This window comes from Leptopilina heterotoma, unplaced genomic scaffold, assembly GCF_015476425.1.
Source record: "Leptopilina heterotoma isolate Lh14 unplaced genomic scaffold, ASM1547642v1 Lhet_123, whole genome shotgun sequence".
Taxonomy (NCBI): domain Eukaryota; kingdom Metazoa; phylum Arthropoda; class Insecta; order Hymenoptera; family Figitidae; genus Leptopilina; species Leptopilina heterotoma.
In genome coordinates, this window is record NW_025110842.1 from 1,685,639 (window position 1) to 1,707,834 (window position 22,196).

At 19.1% G+C, this 22,196-nt stretch overlaps 1 protein-coding gene across 9 annotated transcripts in view; it reads right to left on the reverse strand.

Annotated features, from left to right (window-relative positions):
- Positions 1-22,196, reverse strand: part of LOC122512507 (patronin) — a 108,677-nt gene that overhangs the window by 17,150 nt on the left and 69,331 nt on the right. For 7 of the 9 annotated variants that reach the window (XM_043628375.1, XM_043628380.1, XM_043628374.1 and 4 more), the window contains exons 7-16: positions 22,056-22,137; positions 20,940-21,153; positions 19,957-20,557; positions 15,140-15,306; positions 13,758-13,931; positions 9,199-9,332; positions 8,380-8,533; positions 7,850-8,054; positions 5,289-5,533; positions 3,290-3,464 (exon numbers count right to left, since the gene is read on the reverse strand). In XM_043628375.1, the coding sequence (XP_043484310.1) occupies positions 3,290-3,464; positions 5,289-5,533; positions 7,850-8,054; positions 8,380-8,533; positions 9,199-9,332; positions 13,758-13,931; positions 15,140-15,306; positions 19,957-20,557; positions 20,940-21,153; positions 22,056-22,137 (2,151 nt within the window). The remainder of the gene's footprint in view (positions 1-3,289; positions 3,465-5,288; positions 5,534-7,849; positions 8,055-8,379; positions 8,534-9,198; positions 9,333-13,757; positions 13,932-15,139; positions 15,307-19,956; positions 20,558-20,939; positions 21,154-22,055; positions 22,138-22,196) is intronic. The other 2 variants (XM_043628378.1, XM_043628383.1) reach the window with 2 other exon arrangements.

Below are 22,196 nucleotides of genomic sequence, written 5' to 3' on the forward strand. Positions count from 1 at the left end.
ATTCAATTATTTTCAAAATACAATTTTAATCAAATTTCTCGGAAGAATACAATTATTTTTCAAAAATATTAATAAAATTAAATTATTTTCAAGAATTTTTACATAAATTTAATTATTTACAACAATTTTCATGAAATTCTTTTCAAAAATTCAATTATTTTCAAAAATTCAGAAAAAAATTCTTCGAAACAATTCAATTATTTTTATAAAAAAATCCTCGGCAAGAATTTCATTATTTTCGCATAAATAAGAAAATTCTTTGCAAGAATTAAAATATTTTCTAAAATAAGAAAATTTTACGAAGGAATTCAATTATTTTCATAAATAATAAAATGTCACGGAGGAACTCAATTATTTTCAAAATACAATTTCAATCAAATTTCTCGAAAGAATACAATTATTTTTCAAAATAATAATTAAATTCGATTATTTTCAAGAATTTTAAAATAAATTCAATTTATTATCAACAATTTTCAGAAAATTCTTTTTAAAAAATCATTATTTTCAAAATTTTTATAAAATTCCTTCGAAAAATTCTATTTTCAAAAATTCAGATAAAATTCTTCGAAACAATTTAATTATTTTTATGAACAATAAAAATGTTCGAAGAATTTCAATTATTTTTATAAATAATAAAATTCTTTGCAAACTATTCAATTATTTTCGAAAATAATGAAATTTTTCGAAAGAATTCAATTATTTTCAAAAATTTTAATTAAATTTTAAACAAGAATTTCATTATTCTCATAAATATTAAAATTCTTCACAAGAATTCAATTGTTTTCAAAACAATTTTAATAAAATTTCTCGGTAAAATACAATTATTTTTCAAAATATTAATTAAATTCGATTATTTTCAACAATTTTAATATAAATTCAACTATTTTCAACAATTTTAATATAAATTCAATTATTATCAACAATTTTCACGAAATTCTCATTAAAAAATCATTATTTTCAAAGTTTTTAACAAAATTCCTTAAAAAAATTCAATTATTTTCAAAAACTCAAATAAAATTCTTCGAAACAATTCAATTATTCTTATAAATTGTAAAATTCATGGTAAGAATTTAATTATTTTCGTAAATAAAAAAATTCTTCGCAAGAATTAAAATATTTTCAAAAATAGTAAAATTCAACAAAGAAATCCAATTATTTTCATAAATAATAAAATGTTTCGGAGGAATTCAATTATTTTCAATACAATTTTAATTAAATTTTCTCTAAAAAATACAATTATTTTTAAAAATATTATTTAAATTCAATTATTTTCAAGAGTTTTAATAAAAATTCAATTATTTTTAACAATTCTGATAAAAAATTCTTCGAAACCATTCAATTATTTTTATAAATTCTAAAATTCTTGGAAAGAATTCCATTATTTTCGTACAAAATAATAAAAATCTCTTTAAATTCAATTATTTTTAACCCATTTTCATGAAATTTTATTTAAAAATTCATTATTTTCAAATTTTCAATAAAATTACTTGAAAAAATTCAATTTTTTCAAAAATTCAGATAAAATTCTTCGAAACAATTCAATTATTGTTATGAATTTGTAAAATCCTCGGCAAGAATTTAATTATTTTCGTAAATAAGAAAATTCTACAAAAAATTAAAATATTTTCAAAAATAAGAAAATTCAACAAAGGAATTCAATTATTTTCAATACAATTTTAATTCAATTTCTCGAAAGAATACAATTATTTTTAAAAATATTATTTAAATTCATTGATTTTCAAGAGTTTTTAATAAAAATTCAATTATTTTCAACAATTCTGATAAAAAAATTCATCGAAACAATTCAATTATTCTTATAAATTGTAAAATTCTTGGCAAGAATTCAATTATTTTCGTAAATAAGATAAGTTTTCGTAAGAATTAAAATATTTTCAAAAATAATAAAATTCAACAAAGGAAATCAATTATTTTCATAAATAATAAAATGTTTCGGAGGAATTCAATTATTTTCCAGAATTTTAATATAAATTTAATTATTTTCAAAACATTTGATAAAAAATTCTTCCAATCAATTTTAATATTTTTTTAGAAATTGTAAAATTCTTGTCAAGAATTCAATTGTTTTTTGTAATTAATCAAAATTCTTCTGAAAAATTCAAATATTTTCAATACAATTTTAATTATTTACAAAAACTCTAATAAAATTGTTTAAAAGAATATAATATTCTATGAATAATTTTAATATAATTTAATAGGAAAATCGTTAAATTACAATTAATAATAAACACGATTATTTTGAAACCTTAAAAAAAAATTCTCCAGAAAATTCAATTATTTTCAAAATATTCAGTAAAAATTACCAAAAAAAAAAATCTATTATTTTCAAGAATATTGAATAATAAATTCTTCAAAACAATTCAATTATTTTAAAGAATTTTAATAAAAATCTTTCCAAAAATTAAATTATTTTCAATATATCTACAATTTTAATGAAATTTTTCGAAAGAATAAAATTATTTTCTTAATTAAAAAATATTAATTAAATTCTTTCAAAAAAAATTAATTATTTTTCAATGTTTTAATAAAATTTTTCAAACAAATGAAATCATTTAAAAATTTTTTAATGTACTGTTCTTTTAAAAAATTTAATTATTTTAAAAAATTCTGATAAAATTCTTTAGAAGAATTCAATTATTTTCATAAATATTATAATTCTTCTGAGAAATTCAATTATTTGCATAAATAATAATGATTCGACTAATTTTATGCAAATTCTAATTTAAATAATTGAATTCCTAAAAAGCATTTTATTATTTATGTAAATAATTGAATTCTTTCAAAGAATTTAAAAAAATACTTTTGTAAATAATTCATTTTTGCGAGAAATTAAAATTAAATTTTTAAGAATAATTACATTTTTCGAGCAATTCCTATAAAATTGTATTAAAAATAATTGAAATCCTGCGATGAATTTTATTATTTATGAAAATAATTGAATAGTTGCTGAGAATTTTATTAAAATTTTCAAAAATAATTGTTTTCCAGAGAATAATTTTATTATTTTATGAAAATTTTTTTTAAAAAATTGAATTTTATCATTTTTTTTTTCTAATAATTGAATGCATTTACAAAATTTGATGAAAATATAAATTTGGAATATTTCTTGAAAATAATTGAATCGTTTTAAAGAATTTGATTATAATTTTTTCGAATTAGTTTTTTAATTTCTAGTATTAGCGAAATTTTAGTAAAACTTTTTGAAAAAATTGTGATTTAAGTTAAAAAAAAAATTGAAAAAAAAGATTTTATTAAGTAATGTTGTGCTTACCGATAAAGGAAATATTTTGCGGTTCCATATCGTCGACTGGTGGTGCAGGAACGGAACTGTGTACCGATGAAATTTGCCGTTTTTCCGTGGGACTCTCGCAGGTAATTGGAACATGATGAATTGTCGGCCTTTTTATTTCCGGTGTATCGCTCATCAACTGACTTATTCGATGGACCTACCAAAAATTCACCAAAAAACAATATTAATAAATATAGTAAATAAAATAAATATTAATATAAATTATTTCTCTCAATATTTCAAAAATGAAAATAAAATTCCATTTAATTTTTCTCAGCACGATAAAATAAGTAAATAAATAAATAAAAACAAATTGAGAGTGAGAGGAAAAGGAAAAAACCTGTGAAAAATGATAACGAATAATGCTGCTACTCGAATTTGTATTTAAATAAAATAAATTCATAGTGCGAGGATAAAATAAAAGGAAAAAAGGAAAATTAAAAAAACTTTGGGATTTAATTTTTTAAAATGAACGAGAGACGACAGAATCGTCACTGATCGTTATGTACATTATGTATATTTTTATTGAATCTCAGGTGTTAAGAAACTAGTGTGGGAAGAAGAAAAAAATTGTCTATAAGCATGAGTTACATCATCAACTGGTTTTTCATTCATACACACACGCACGGAGGTGAAAGAAAAAAAAACAAAAAATTTAAGTACTCTCATCGGACGTCAATTTTTAACTACAAAAAAAGATTTTAATTAATTCCAAATAATAGTAATAAAAAGAAAAATTTAACTTATTTATTTGTTTGCTTATTGTTTTAACTTATTTCTTTATTTTTGATACTTTTTTATTCATTCAGTTCTTTATTTATTAAATTTTTTATTCACTCTTCTTTATTTATTTACTTTCTTATTTAGTCGCTTTTTTATTTATTTAGTTTTTCATTCAGTCACTTCTTTATTTTATTACTTTTTTATTTTAATCGCTTTTCTATTTTATTTATTTTTTTATTTTATTCGCTTTTTTATTTTATTTAGTTCTTTATTTAGTCACTTCTATATTTATTTACTTTCTTATTTAGTCACTTCTTTATTTATTTACTTTTTTATTCAGTCGCTTCTTTATTTATTTTTTTTATTCAGTCGCTTCTTTATTTATTTACTTTTTTATTTTATTCGCTTTTCTATTTTATTTACTTTTTTATTTTATTTACTTTCTTATTTAGTCACTTCTTTATTTATTTACTTTCTTATTTTATTTACTTTTGTATTTTATTCGCTTTTTTATTTTATTTACATACTTTCTTATTTAGTCACTTCTTTATTTATTTACTTATTTGTTTATTTACTTCTTTATTTATTTACTTATTTATTTTTTCCCTTATTTATTTTTTTTATTTGTTACGTATTTTTTTTTTTTATAATTTACAGTATTTATTCATTTTTTCTCATTAAATTCAAATTTCAAAGAGAAAAGGAAAAATATAAAATACAATTTTCTAATGCAAAACGAAAGAAAATTATCCAAAAATATACTTTTATACAATAAAAAGTATTTTTTTTCTTTTTAATTAATATCCTTATTTATTTTATCAGCTTTTTCTTTCTAAATAAAAACTTTTTTTAGTTTTTAATTTAATTAGTTTTTAATAATTAAATTTTTAAAAAAAGGAAAAAAGGAAAAAATGAAAAGTATAGAAAAGTATGAAATATAAAAAAAGAGAAAATAAAAAATAGAAATAAATAAACAAAAGAGAAATAAAACAGAAAGATAAATAAACAAAAGAGAAAATAAAAAAGAAAAATAAATAAACAAAGGAGAAAATAAAAAATAGAAATAAATAAACAAAAGAGAAAATAAAAACTAAAAATAAATAAACAAAAGAGAAAATAAAAATAAATAAAAAAAGAAAAAAAAGAAAAATAAATAAGCAAAAGAGAAAATAAAAAAAATAAAAATAAACAAAAGGGAAAATAAAAAATAAATAAAAAAAGAGAAAATAAAGTAGAGATAGAGAAAGAAAATACTTACAGCGTTTCGATGCTGGGGACTAGCAGAAGGTGGTGGCGTTTGATTGAAAACCGACGAGGACGACGACGACGTCGGATAACCGGAAGCTGTGTGACTTATTTGATTATTGCAGAGACTATGATCACCGCCATTGAGATAGCGCTGCTCCTGGGTAGCGTCGTGAAGGACGAAGCCCTTTTGTTGAGGTAGGTGATGCACACCCCACGATCTTGTGTCCTGATATATTCGCGGATCTTGTTGATAAACTGCAAGCAACATTTTATTTACTTATTTACCAAAAACAATTTTTTCAACTATATTTTTTCAACTAATTTTCTATTTTTCCAATTATTTTCCTATTTTAACAACTATTTTTCTTTTATTAATTTTTCTATTCTTTCTACTGTAGTATTAATATTTTTTTTCGATTTTTTGTTTTCTTTCTTCTATTTTTCGACTTTTTAATTATTTTCTCTAAACAAGTATTTTAAAAATTTTTTAAATATTGAAAAATTTAGTATTTTTTCAAAACTAGCAAATGTTACGCACGATATCGCGCGGAACGTGATTTTCAATTTATTATTATTATTATTATGAAAATCACAAAATTTTTTATTTTCAAATATGAATTTTTGAATAATTTCAAATTCAAACTTTAAAAAAAATTCAATTATTAACTAATTTACTAATTTATTCATTATTCTTGTTTAATAATTTCGAAAATTTTGATAAAATTCTTCGCAAGAAATCAATTATTTTCATAAATAATAAATTTTTCTGTGGAATTAAATTATTTTTATAAATAATAAAATTTTTTGCAAAAATTCAATTTTATTTTTAAACAAAATTTTAATAAAATTTCACGAACGAATACAATTATTTTTTAAAATTTTAATAAATCCTTCGAAACAATTCAATTATTTTTTTTAAATAGTGAAAATCTTTGCCAAAATTCAATTATTATCAAAAAAATTTTACGAAAGAATTCAATTTTCTTTCTCAATTCATTATAAAAAGTTACAATAGAATTCCATTATTTTTTAAAATTTTAATGAATTCTTCGAAAAAATTCAATTATTATTTTAAATAGTAAAATCTTTTTTAAAAAATTCAATTATTTTCCTAAATAATAAATTTTTTCGCAAAAATTCAAATATTTTCATAAATAAAAAAATTCTTCTATGGAAATCCAATTATTTTCGTAAATGAAAATAATAAAATTCTTCATTAGAAATCAATTATTTTTGGAGATTTTTGTTAAAATTCATCGAAATTAATAGAAATAAAAATAGAAATAAAAATAGAAATAATAAAAGAAAATAAAGAAAATCTTCGCTAAAAATTCAATTATTTTCGTAAATAATAAAATTTTTCTCCAAAAATTCAATTATTTTCTAAAATTTTAATAAATCCTTAAAAAAATTCAATTTTTTTCCAAATTTTAATAAATTCTTTAAAAAAATTCAATTGTTTTCTAAAATTTTAATAAATTCTTGGAATTAATTCAATTATGTTTATAAATAGTAAAATCCTTTGCAAAAATTCAATTAAAATTTTTCAAATGAATTCAATTATTTTCTAAAACTTTAATAAAATTCAAAAATTAAATGTTTAATTTAAATTATTAACAAACACGATTATTTAAAAAATGTGATAGAAATTGTTCATAAAATTCAATTATTTATAAAAATTTTAATTAAAATTGTTAAAGAAACTCCATTATTTAAAAAAAAAAAAAATTCAAAGAAATTCTTCAAAAAGAATTTAATTAGAATTTTCAAAAGTTTCAACAAAATTCTTCGAAGGAATTCTATTATTATCAATTTTTTTTTATAAAATTCTTTGCAAAAATTCCATGATTTTCAATACATTAATTTTAAAATTGAAAATATTATAAAAAAATCATTCAAAAAGTTAAGAAACAAAAAAACAAACAACAACAAACTAATATTTTTCTTTTTTTTTATATAAAATATTTTTCCTATTTTTGTACCTATTTCTTTTAACTATTTTTTTTTCTTTTTAAACATTATTTTTCAATATTTTTTTCTTTTTTTCTCTTTTTACTATTTTTTTATTTTTTTTTATTTACTTATTAAATTTTTAATGGACTAGAGATGTCTATTAGTTTTTTTTATTTAAAATTACAAACTATTTATTATTATTAATATTTTACTTATTTTTAAAAAGATTTTTTATTATTGTTCATAATTTTCTATTTTTTTGTATTTGGATTTTCTATTTTTTTATTATATATGTATAAGTATTTTTTTTCTATTTTTTTCTCTTTTCTTCAAATTTCTATTTTTCAAATATTTTTAAAAAATAATTTTTTTATCTTAACAACAGTTTTTCTATTGTTTCTATTATAGTAGATTTCATATTTTTCCCATTTTTTATCATCAAATGTTTCCTATAATTTCGTCTTGAGTTGATAAATAATTGTTTCTCTCTCAACAATTGTTTCTAATAGTTTTCATTTTTTTTCCAATTTTTTAACTTTCAAATTTATCTGTTTAGAATCAAAAAAATGATAATTTTTTCTTGAGTTGAGAAAATAAAATAATAAAATAATTTCTCACCGATTGACTGTGTATTAAAACGAGGATCGACTGGCGATTGAAAACTAACGGCGGCCATTTCATTGGCGAGACTTTGAGCAGGTAATGGCGAACCCCATGTTCTTCTTGGCAGTTGTTGTGGCTGGTCGTGGAGATAAAATTGCGACTGTTGCGGATCTTGAATCCTCGCTGTCATTGAATTTGGAGACGGTACACTGTAACCCTGCTTTGGAACACGAAAATTTCCCCGTCAATTTTTTTTTTATCTCCAACAATTATTAATTTATAATTCGACTCATAATTATTATAATTTCCTAATTTTTTAATTTATAAATTAATGTCATTGAAAAATTCAAATTTATAAAATTATTTATAATTTATAATTTGATTTCTAATTTTATAAATTTTAATTTATAAATTAATGTCCTTTAAAATTATAAAATTACTGAATTATAATTTAATTATAATTATAATTAAAATACATAATTATAATTTTAAAGAAAAATTTGAAAATAAAATGAAAAAGTTAATGAAACGAATGAAAAAAAAACCTGTAAATGCTGTTGACTGAAACTTTGCAATTGTTGAAGTTGCTGTTGCATTTGTTGTTGGTGTTGAGTCATTAAATGTTGTTGTTGAATTTGATTTTGTTGACTCGCGAGACGCTGAATGTCCGAGTGAATTTCACTTAAACTGGTGTTCATCCTGCAAAAAAAAAATAGAATATTTATTTAAAATCCTATTTTCTTTCTTCTTTTCTAAAATTTCTCTTTATTTCATTTCTAAAAAAAAATTCTCTACAATTATTTCCATTGCTAAAAAAAATTCTTCTATAATTTTTTCTACTTTGAAACAAAATTCTTCTATAATTTTTTCTACTTTGAAACAAAGTTCTTCTATAGTTTTTTCAACATTGAAACAAAATTCTTCTATAATTTTTTCTACTTTAAAAAAAAATTCTTTACAATTTTTTCTATTTCTTAAAAAAAATTATTCTATAATTTTTTCTATTTCTAAACAAAATTCTTTGTAATTTTTTCTAGTTGGAAAAAAATTCTCTATAAAATTTTTTCTGTTTCAAAAAGAATCTTCTATAATTTTTTCCATTTCTCAACAAAATTTTTTGCAATGTTTTGTAATTTAAAAACAAAATTCTTTTTACAATTTTTTCCATTACTTTTCTAAACTTTTTCTTTATTTTATTTCTAAAAAGCATTCTTCTATAATTTTTTCTATTTTGAAAAAAAATTCTTTAAAATTTTTTCTATTTCTTAAAAAAAAATCTTCTATAATTTTTTCTATTTCTAAAAAAAATTGTTTGTAATTTTTTTTCTAAATTTCTAAAAGAAAAATTATTGCAGTTGACTCACTGTGAAATGGACTGATGATATTGTTCAAGATCCATATTCTCAATATCGGGAGTGCGTCGCGTTTCCACGAAAGGCGCACTTCCATCTTGCTCGAGCCATTTGTGCTCAACATCTCTGACATCTTCGCTAATTTCCTGTTTCAACAAAAATCAAAAAAACAATTAATTAAATTTAGAAAAAAATTAATTACGCTTTATTTTAAATTACAAATAAAGATCAAAATTAAATTAAATTAAATAATTGTTTTCCTAACAAAAAAAAATTTTTTATTATTTTGTTTGAAAAACGAGAGAGTAGGGAACGATACTTGAGTAAAAACTAAAAAAAAAAAGGAGAATAAAATCCGAGGAAAATATTATTATTCCGCGTCTGTTTGATCAATAAGAGACATTATATTATTCTGTCTATAAAATTATGCCAAGGATTGACGGACAAATTTTTATTAGTGCTTTTGCGAAACGCAAAGAAAGAGAATAAAGAATATATTTTTTTTTTGAAAATTTTTTTTAGTATTTAAATGAGAAAATGACAGAATCTTTTAATTTTAAAAAGAGGAAGATAAGGAAAAGAGAAAAAGAAAGTGGAAAATAGACAAAAAAAACATCAAAAAACAAAAAACAAAAAAACAAAAAACAAAAAAACAAAAAAACAAAAAAAAAACAAAAAAAAACAAAAAGAAACAAAAGAAATAAAAGAGAAAAGAAACAATAAGAAAAAAGAGAAAATAATACAGAAAAAAGAAAAGAAACTGAGGAAATAAAAAACAAATTGGAAAATTAAAAAAACAAAGGAAAAAAGCAATAAATTTAAAAAAAGAGAATAAAAAACAAACAAGAAAATTTAAAAAACAAAGAAAACGAAAAAACAGAAAAAAACGAAAAATAAAAAGAATAAAAAAAATATAAAGGAAACAAAATGAATAATTAAAAAAAGAAAAATGAAAGACAAACGAGAAAATTTGAAGAACAAGGAAAACGAAAAAACAGAAAGGAAAAAACGAAAAATAAAAAGAATAAATGAAAAATATAGAGAAAACAAAATGAATAATTAAAAAAAAGAAAAATGAAAAACAAAACGAGAAAATTTGAAGAACAAGGAAAACAAAAAGAAAAGAAAGAAAAAGAAATGAAAAAAATAGATAAAAGAATGTAAAAAGAAAAGCAAATTAGAAACAAATAAAAATAGAAAAAAATAAAAAATAAAAATAGAAAAACAAAAAACAGAAAAGAAAATTAAGAAACAGAAGAAAGAAATAAAAAAACAAATTAAAAAAGAGAATTAAAAAAGGAGAATTAAAAAACAAACAAGAAAATAATTAAAAGACAAGAAAAACCAAAGAATAAAAAGAGAAAAGAAAATAATAACAAAAAGGAAATATAATGAAAAACAATTAAAAAAAGGAAATAAAAAACCAACGAGAAAATTAAAGAAACAAGAAAAAAAAACCAAAACCAAAGGAATTAGAAACAGAAATACAATAAAAAAAAATATTCAAAAATTCAAAATAGTGTCAAAAAAAATAAGCATGGAAATTTTTAACAACAAAAAAATTTCATTTACTAGACTAAATAAAAAAAAATTGCTATAAAAAACCTATTCCACAAATTTTACATTTTTTAACTATAATTGAAAGAACAAATCACCGCAGAAACAACAAAAACAAAAAAACTGCACAGAAACGGAAGAATTAAAAAATATAAATTAATATTTAAGCCATTCAGAAGCCTTCTAATCTAATTTCTTTTTTGAATATAAAAATAAAATCAACTATTAAAAAAAAATTATCTACACGAAAACAGTAAAAAAAAATTTTTTTCTCTAAATAAAGTTTCTTTTTAGCAGAAATTTTATAATTTCTTTCTCCTTTTTCTACTTTCAAAATTTTTAATTACTTTTTTTCTTTTTCGACTTTGGAAATTTTCAATTTCTTTTTGCTTTTCAACAATTTTCATAAAATTCATTTTAAAAAAATCATTATTTTCAAAATTTAAAATGAAATTCCTTCAAAAAAATTCAATTATTTTTATGAATTTGTAAAATCCTCGGCAAGAATTTAATTATATTCGTACATAAATAAGAAAAATCTTCGCAAAGATTTAAAAAATTCTCATAAATAATAAAATTTACAAATAAATTCAATTATTTTCATAAATAATCAAATTTACAAATGAATTCAATTATTTTCATAAATAATAAAATGTTTCGTAAGAATTCAATTATTTTCAATTTTAGTCAAATTTCTCTAAAGAATACAATTATTTTAAAAAAAAATTATTTAAATTCAATTCTTTTCAAGAGTTTCAATATAAATTCAATTATTTTCAACAAATCTGATAAAAAAAATTCTTCGAAACAATTAAAATAATGATTTTTAAAAATTGCAAAATTCTTGGCAAGAATTCAATTATTCTTGTAAATAATCAAAATTCTTCTGAGAAATTCAATTATTTTCAGATTCAATTTTAATTAAATTTCTAGGAAAAAGTTCAATTATATTTAAAATAATTTTAATAAAATTACTCTAACAGGTTCAATTATTTTTCAATAAATTGTAATAAAATTTTTTTAAACAATTCAAAATTTTTTACGAAAGTTTTTAAAATAAAATTCTCTGTAAATTTTAATTATTTACAAAATTATCAGTAGAAATAATTTTAAAAAAACTTCATTATTTTCAAGAATTGTAATAAAAATCTTTTAATCTTTTTAATCTTTCTAAAATTAAATTCCATTATTTTTAAAACCATTTTGATAAAATTCTTTCAAAAAATTAATTATTTTTGAACGTTTCAATCAAATCTTTCAAATTAAATTAAATGAATTTCAAAATTTTTTATGTAAAATTCTTTTAAAAAATTTAATTATTTCAAAAAATTTTTGCTAAAATTCTTTGGACGAATAAAATAAAAAAAAATAATAAAATAAAAAATAAAAAATAAAATAATTATAATAAAATTCTTTAAAGAATTCAATTATTTTTAAATTTTTAATACAATTTTAATGAAATTTGTCAAAAGAATTCAATTGTTTTAAAAAATATTGAATGATTTCGATCAAAATTCAGGAATTTTAAAAAAAATTCAATCATTTTCAACAAATTTTGATACAATTATTTACAAAGAAATAATTATTTTTAAACGATTGAATAAAAATTTTCGAATAATTCAATTTATTTTTAAAATGTTTAATAAAATTCAATCAAAAAATTTCATTATAATTGAATTCTTGAATAGAATTTTTTTTAAATTTTTTTTTTAAATAATTGAATTCATGAGAAAAAATTTATTATTTCTACAAATAATTGAATTTATGAGAAAAAATTTATTATTTCTACAAATAATTGAATTCATGAGAAAAAATTTATTATTTCTACAAATAATTGAATTCATGAGAAAAAATTTATTATTTCTACAAATAATTGAATTCATGAGAAAAAATTTATTATTTCTACAAATAATTGAATTTTTGCAAAATTTAAAAAATAAGTGAATTTTTGAGAAGAATTTTATTAAAATTGTATTTAAATTTTAAAATAATCGAATTCCTGTGAAAAATTTACTATTTTATTGACATTATTGAATTCTGTCAAAGAATTTAAAAAAAATATTTTAAATTAATGAAATTTTCCCTGGAATTCAATAAAAATTGTATTTAAAATAATTTAATTCCAGCGAAAATTTTCTTTAATTTATGAAAATAATTGAATTCTTGAATTGAATTTAATTAAAAGTTTTTTAAATAATTGAACTCGTGTGAAAAATTCAATTATTTTTTAAAATAATTAAATTTTCTCGGAAGATTTTGCACAGGATTTTTAAAAATTGAAATTTTCGAAGAAATCAATTAAAATTGTTTTGAAAATAAAATCCTGATAAGAATTTTATTATTTATATAAAAATATTTGAATTTTATCTTTGAACTATTAATTTTCTTGTTTTATTTCTTTCTTTTTCTTTAAAAAAAAATTATTAGTTTCTTCTTTTCATTATTAATTTTAAAAATTTTCTTTTTCTTTTTTATTTGTTTCTTTTTCTTTAAAAAAATTATTCGTTTCTTCTTTTTCTATTTTATTTTTATTTCTGCCTTTCTTTTTAAAAAAAAGTTACTTACTTCCTTTAATTATCAATTTTCTTTTTTTATTTCCTTCCTTTCCTTTGAAAAAAAAAATTATTCCTTTCTTCTTTTAATTATTAATTTTCTATTTTGATTTGTATTTCTATCTTTTTCTTTAAAAAAAAAAAATTACTTACTTCCTTTAATTATTAATTTTCTTTTTTAATTTCCTTCCTTTTCTTTAAAAAAAATTATTCCTTTCTTCTTTTAATTATTAATTTTCTATTTTATTTTTATTTCTGTCTTTTTAAAAAAAAATACTTCCTTTAATTATTAATTTTCTTTTTTTATTTCCTTTCTTTCCTTATTGAAAAAAACTTATTAGTTTCTTCTTTTAATTATTCATTTTTTTTATTTTCTCTTTTCAGTTTATAAAAAATAATTTCCTTTTTTATTGTTTTAGAAATTTAGAAATTTTTCTTTTTTTTCCCCGTTTATTTTTTTACCTTGAGTGAGAAGGGACGTTGAGGCTTGTCTTGTGTAATTTGTTGGTGAATCGATGATGCCTCGGCGTTAATTGGCGATTCACCGACAGAACATGAATTTATTTGATTGGGAGGACCCACATCCACAGGACTATCACCTCCAGAAGCCGATGAAGCGGGTGATTTTACTTTACCCTGTAACCACACATCCCAAGCAACGTGCAAAAAAGAAAACAGAGACATTTTTTTCGTTAAGTGTCCAAAGTCCATCACCAAAAATAAAAAATAACAAAACATTAGATTTATTACAAAAAAAAAAAAAAAAAATCTTTAAAATCGGTAGCAAAATAATTTTCAAATTATTTTCCTTTATATTTTATTTTTCAAATTATTTTTCTTTATTTTTTATTTTTCAAATTATTTTTCTTTATTTTTCTTTATTTTTTATTTTTCAAACTATTTTTCTTTATTTTTCTTTCTTTTTTATTTTTCAAATTATTTTTCTTTATTTTTTAAATTCAAATTCAAAAAAAAATAGTAAACAAAGAGATTTTCTAAATTGGAAAAATAATTAACAAAAAGGAATTATTAAAATTAAAGAAATAAATAAAAATTTGACAGTTTCTTTTTTCAAATCAAATAAGAAATGAATGAAAAAAAAAATTAGGACAATAAAAAACGGAAGAGTGCAAAAATTTAGTAAAACTTTTCCTTCCCCCAGAAATTAATAAGAGAAAATTCAGTTATTAATTTATTCTATTTACAAATTGTTTTCAAATTATTAGTCAAAATAAGCATTTTGTTTTTTAAAAAATCAAAAAAATTATTAGTTTATAAAAGAAGTTAATTTACAAAAAAATTAGTTTATAAAAAATTAGTTTAAATACAAAAAATTAGTTTATAGAAAAAATTAGTTTCAATACAAAAATTGGTTTATACAAAAAATTAGTTTATAGAAAAAATTCCTTTATAAAAAAATTAGTTTCAATATAAAAATTGGTTTATACAAAAAATTAGTTTACAGAAAAAATTACTTTATAAAAAAATTAGTTTCAATACAAAAATTAGTTTGTAGAAAAAATTACTTTATAAAAAAATTAGTTTCAATACAAAAATTGGTTTAAGAAAAAAAAAATTAGTTTGTTTCTATAAAAAAAAGACTAAATATTTATATTTTGTTTAAATAAGTGAAACGACGAAATAAAGACATGCAATAAATTACTCTAAGTTTGCCAGCATTTTTAAAAGAGAAGTAAACAAAAAAACACATGCAATTTTCTATTTACTTTTCTACTTTAAAAAAAATTGATTTTTTTCTTCATTTTTTTTTTGTTTTATTTACACGATTTTCTTTTTAAAAATAGCAACATCAAAAAACAGAAGAAAAGAAAATAAAGAAATACCTTAGTGACGGCTTGAAGAAATGCAGCTTTTCCAACTTTTTGCCTTTGCTTTGACATTACAATTTCCATTCGTCGTTTTTCATTTTCAATGTGTCGCCTCTTCTCCTCCAATTTCAGTCTAATATTATTTAATTGCGACGCCATCACTGTATTGTTGCTCGGATCGTCTGAAAATTAATTCATTTTTATATATTATTTCGAATTCTTTATCTAATTAATTTTAAGAAAAAAAATCGATTTTTTTTAATAATTGTTATTAATAAAAACTGTTAAAATTTTATTAAAATTATTAATAGAAAATTAAACTCTTTTAAACAATTTTAATATTTTTTTGTAAATAATTAAATTCTTTTGAAGAATTTCTTTGTGTGTTTTTTTTTTTTTTTTTTGTAAAATAACTTTTGTAGTTTTAGAATAATTTTAATTTGATATTTTGAAAATAATTCAATTAAATAAAGAATTTTGTTAAAATTCTTAAAATATTCGTGTTTGTTAATAATTATAATTTAATATTTTATTATTCAAGTTTATTAAAATTGTATTGAAAATAATTGATTTCCTGTGAATAATTTTATTATTTAGAGAAATAATTTAATTCTTGCGAAGAATTTTACTATTTTTAAAAATAATTGAATTGTTTCCAAGAATTTATTATAGAAGTTTTAGAAAATAATTGAATTCTTTTGAAAAATTTTCTGTAAAATTGAAAGAAATTTAATTGAATCCTTTCGTGAAATTATATTAAAATTTTTTTTTTGAAAATAATTGAATTCCTATAAAGAATTTTACTATTTATAAAAATAATTTAATTCTTCAGAAAAAAATTTATGAAAATAATTGAAATTTTGCGAAAAATTTAATCAAAATTTTTGAATATAGTTGATTCTTTAAAGAAATTGTATTTAAAATTCTGAAAAATTATTTTTTTTATTCTATAAAAATAAATTTAACATTTCAAGAATTTTATTTAAAAGTTGACATATAGTTAAATTTTTATAAAGAAATTAAAACATTTTCTAATTTTTATAGAATATAATTTAATATTTTACAAGAAATTTCTTGAAAATTTTGAAAATAATTGAATTATATCAAGAATTTAATTATTTTCAATAATTGTAATAAAATTCTTTGCAAAAAGTCAATTTATAAATAACAAAAATCTTCGTGAAAGTATTCAATTATTTTTATATAAACAATATAATTCTTATCAGGATTTCAATTATTTTTAATAAAATTTTAATCGATTTCTTCGAAAATTTCAATTATTTTTAAAAATCTGATAAAAATTCTCCGAGAAAATGCAATTAGTTTAAAAAAATAATTGAATTTTTCACAGAAATTCAATTATTTAACAAAATTTCAATAAAATTCAATTCATTTATTGAACAAAATTTTAATAAAATTCAATTTAATTATTTTCATAAATAATGAAATTTGTTGCTGGAAATCAATTATTTTAAATACAATTTTAATTGAATTCCAGGGCAAATTAAATTATTTTTAAACATTTTTTTAAAAATTCTTCGAAAGAATTCGATAATATCAATAAATAGTACATTTTTCACTGGAATTCAATTATTTTAAATACAATTTTCATAAAAATCTTGTTAAAAATTTACTTATTTTTTAAAAATTTTGCAAAAATTCAATGATTTACAGAAATAATAAATTTTTTCGCAGGGATTCAATTATTTATAAAAGTTTTAATAAAATTTTATTCAAGAATTCAATTATTTTCCTATTAAATTATATTAAAATTATTCATAGAAAATTAAATTCTTTTATAAAATTTTATGAGAGTTTTTGTAAATAATTACATTTTTTTTTTTTTTTTTTGAAAAATTTCATTAAATTTCTTAAAAATAATGTAATTTTTTAAAGTAATTTTAATTGAAAATTTTGAAAAGAATTGAAATTTACAAAGAATTTTATTAAAAACTTTTGAGAACAATTAAATTGTTTAGCAAAAATTTTATTTATTACATTATTTTAAAAAATAATTTAATTTTTCACACACTTTTGAGAACAATTGAATTGTTTAGCAAAAATTTTATTAATTTATTACATTATTTTAAAAAATAATTTAATTTTTCACACGAGTTCAATTATTTACAAAACTTTTAATATAATTCAATTCAATTCCGAAGAATGTTATTATTTTTTAGGAAAATAATTGAATACCTAATTAATGATGTACTTAATATGTGAATTTTTTAAATTTTAATTATGAAATTATTCAAAAATTTGAAATTTGAGAATAAAAAATACCTATTGTAATTTTATAAATGAAATAATTGAAAAATGGAGAAATAGTAGAAAAAATGGTAGAAGAGTAGTGGCAAAAATCGAAAAATAGTAGGAAAAATAAGAGAATTATTTGAAAAATTGGAAAATTAGTAAAAAGAATAATTAAAAAATAGGGAAATAGTAGAACAAATAGAAAAGTGGTAAAAACAGAAAAATAGTGTAAAAAATAAAGAAATAATAACAAAAATAGAAAAAAATAGAGAAATAATAGAACAAATAATTAAAAAATAGAAAAATAGAAACATAGTAAAAAGAATAATCAAAAAATAAGGAAATAGTAGAAAAAATAATTTTAAAAATAGTTAAATAGTAGAAAAATTGTAGAAACAGGGTTGCCACAAATATTTAATTTTATTTTTCCCTGACTTTTCCCTGATTTCGAGAAAAAATTTTCACTTTTTCCCTGACCATAAAGAATATTCTGATTCACTCCAAAAATTATTAGATACTCAAAAAAAAAATTCTATTACATTTACTTACGAATTTCTTAAATTGTAAAATTATTCGCAAACATCAATAATTAAATTTTTAAATTTATGTAAAAAAAATTCGTTGCATAAATTCAATTATTTTTACAAGTAATAAAATTTTTCACATGAATTCAATTATTTTAAAAAAAAATTGATAAAATTCGTTGTAAGAATTCCATTATTTTCGTAAATTATAAAATTTTTCTGAGGATTTCAATTATTTATAAATACAATTTAAAGTAAATTCCTAGAAAAATAGAATTATTCTCTTAAATTTTTTGTAAGAATTTAATTACATTTCACGAATATATAATAAAATTCTTCGTTAAAATTCAAATATTTTCGAAATCTACTATTTTAATAAAAGTTCTCAAAAGAATTCAATTAATTAAAAAAAAATGTAATAAAATTCATTACAGGAATTCAATTATTTTCATAAATAATAAGCTTCTTTACATTATTTCAATTATTTAAAAAAAAAATTGAAAAAATTCATCGCAAGAATTCAATTACTTTCATAAATTAATAAAATTCCTCACAGGATTTCAATTATTTTTAATACAATTTTAAGTAAATTCTTCGAAAGAATTCAATTATGTATTTTTAAAAATTCATGCTATAATGCTTTAAATATTCAATTATTATCTAAAATTTTAACTAATATTAATTTTTAAATCAATTTTTATTGCGGAAAATTCTACAAGAATTCAATTATTTAAAAACAAAAATAAATAATTTATTGAATAATTGAATATTTCTTAAATTTGAATTCTTATTAAAAACTTTATCAACATTTTTTTAAAATAATTGAATTTTTACGAAAAATTGCATTAAAATTTTTGATAATAATGAAATTCGTTCAAGAAATGTAATTGAAAATGAATTGAAAATAATAATTACAATCTAAGAAATAAATTATATCAAATTTTTTGAAATAATTGAATTTTTGCAACGAATTTATATTATATTTATGAAAATAATTGAATTTCTGAGAAGAATTTTATATATTTTTATGAAAGTAATTGAATTCTTGACAAGAGTTTTATTTAAATTTTTGAAAATAATTGAATTCTTGAGAAGAACATTTTTTAATGTTCTTTAAATAGTTGAATTTTTGTGAAGAATTTTATAAAATTTTTCAAATTAATAATTAATTATATTCAATAAATATTTGCATTCTTGAGAAGAATTTTAAAAAATCTTTTTGAAGAAATCATTTTTTTTCAAAAAATTTTATGAATATTGTGTTTTAACTTTTAAATAATTCAATTTCTTTTAAAATTGTATATTATTTATGAAAATAATTCAATTCTTTCAAAAAATTTTATTAAAATAATATTGAAAATAATTTAATTATTATAAAGGATTTCATTAAAATTTTTTTAAAAAAATTGAATAATTCTTTCAAAGAATTTTATTAAAATTTTTAAAAATAGTTTTAATATTTATGAAAATAATTCAATTCTTGCAGCGATTATTATATTTAATTTTTAGAAATAATTGAAATTCTATGATGAATTTTATTATTCATGAAAATAATTGAATTTTTGTAAAAAAATGTTATTATTTATGAAAATAATTGAATTATTGCAAAGTTTGCTTGGAATTTTATCAAAAATTTTTTTTTTTTTTGAATTCTTTTGAAAAATTTTATTAAAATTGTAGATATTGAAAATCATTGAATTGAGAAAATTTTTTTGAAAATAATTGAAATTTGAAGAAGAATTTAATTATTTTTAAAGATATTTGAATTTTTATGAGAATTTTTTTTAATTTTTGGAACATAATTGAATTTCTGCGAAAAATTTGATGACTTTTGAAAATAATTGAATTTCTGCAATCATTTGTAACTTCTCCAAAATTCAATTTTTTCCAGTTACTTAAATAAAAATCCCTGACTTTTCCCTGATTTCCCTGACCTGTGGCAACCCTGCAGAAAAAAAGAAAAAATAGTGGAAAAATGGAAAAAGAAGAGAAAAAAGAGAAAAAAGTGAAAAATAAAAATAAGAATCCTAATAAGGAAAACATCGAAAAACCCACCACCAGAATGACTCTCGCTCTGCTGATTCTGCTGACTGCTCTGCTGCTGCCACGTGGTTGTATTCGGCAGAGTCGCAAAAGTCGTCTTCTTCTCAGCAAAACCATTGCCATTAGTTTGCCCATGCTTCTTATTGGCGATATTCGACTTGACAATTGCCGCCGCCGCCGCCTCCTGCTCGCGCTCCTGTTCCATGTAATTGAAATTGATGCCCTTCTCCGAACTCTGTCGATTTAAATTTGCAAAACTCGCGAGTTTTGTCATTGAATCGGTGACGCCTGACGCCAATGTCGTCATTGTCGGCTCATTATTATCAATAACTTTCTCACTGTTGTCCCTACTCGAATGTTGCACCAGCGATGGACTATTTTTCAATGCAACCGAATCGAGACTCGTATTTGAGGGATGACGACGAAGACGTGAAAATGGTTGTTGTTCGTCATTGTTGTAACCATTGTCGGACAAAATTAATTGAACTCCACTTCCATAGACGTCCTGAACGCTGGAGCGCGCCGGTAATGTTGGCTCGGCAATTATTCTCTTTCCCATTGTCACAACGCCCATTTCCTTGTCCGGATTCCTGCCGAAATTGTGAATGTTGTCCTGCAAAATTTAAGGAAAATTTTGTCAATATTCTTTTTTTTCTTTTGCTATTATTTTTGTTATTTACTAGTTTTAGTTTTCAAACTATTGTTTAGACATTTTTTTAAAATTACTTTTAACTCTTTTTCTTTAACTATTTTTAAAATATTCTTCAACTATTTTTTAAATTATTATCAATTCTTTTTCTTCAACTATTTTTTAAACTATTATCAACTCTTTTTCTTTAACTATTTTAAAAATATTCTTTAATAATTTTTAAAATATTTTTCAACTATTTTTTAAAAATATTTTACAAATTTAATAAATAAAATTGGGAAGAAAAAAAACAGAAGAGAAAAGAAATAGTTTAAAAAATAGAAAAATTGATGCGAAAATGTTTCACCTGTGATCCGCCAAAATTTTCAATTGTAAGTTGAGAATCGTCGGAAACGCTGTTCCTCCTAGAGCGTCTGCCTCCGTAGGAAGTTCGTCGTTGATCTTCCCAATTACTAGGCCGACCGGCGGCTTCTGCTCTCGCGATACTCTTCTCATCGGCTACCGAACTCAAAGTTGGCACGCCCTTCATTCGATGCACGACAAAACTTTCGTCGCCTCTTCTATATTTTACAAACAGAGAAGCAAGAAAAATTAAAAACTCTATTTTCAAAAATATTACAATCAGGGTTGCCACGAAAATTTAATTTTCTTTTTTAATTGCAATTATTTAAATGCAAAGATAAATAATGTATTAAATAATTGAATATTTCTTAAAATTGAATTTTTTTAAAAGAAATTTATAAAAAATTCTAAAAATAATTGAATTCTTTCGGCGAATTTTCAAAAAAATTATAAAGAATAAATGCAATTTTCTATCAGAGTTTATGTAAAATTGTACATAAAAAATAATGAAACTCTGCTGTAAATATTGTTATTTATAAAACTAATTTAATTCTTGCAACGAATTTTTTATTAAAAACATTTTTAAAGAATTGAATTCCAGTGAAGAATTTCATTTCTGAAAATAATTGAATTCCGGAGAAAAATATTATTATTTATGATAATAAATTAATTTCTTGTGAAGAATTTTATTCAAATTTTTTAAATAATTGAATTTCTCAGAATTTTTTACAACATTTTGAAAATAATTAAATTCCATCGACAACATTTCATTGAAAAATTGAAAATAATTGAAATCTGACGAAGAATTTTATTAAATTTTTTTTTAAATAATTGAATTCTTGTGAAAAGTTTTATTTTTGAAAAAATTGAATTCTTCGGAAAAATTTAATTAAAATTTCTTAAATAATTGAATTCGTATTAAAATTGTTAAAAATAATCGAATTTAATTAATATTTTTTTCAATAATTGTATTCTTTCGAGAAATTTGATTAAAATTGCATTGAAAATAATATAAATGTGAAATAAAATAAACGAAGTAGATAAAAAAAAAAAATGTAAAACAAAAAAAAATAAATAAAATGAAACAAAATTAGTTTCTAATATTAAAATTGAAACAAACCTGTCTTGGAAGGAATGACTCTCGGCAGTTTGTTGCAAGGATTGTGACTTCTTCACTGTCATTGTCGTCAATGGTTTTGGAACTAAAATAACAAATTACAAAAACAATGTTAAAAATTTTGGTAAATTTTGCTTTCTGAAC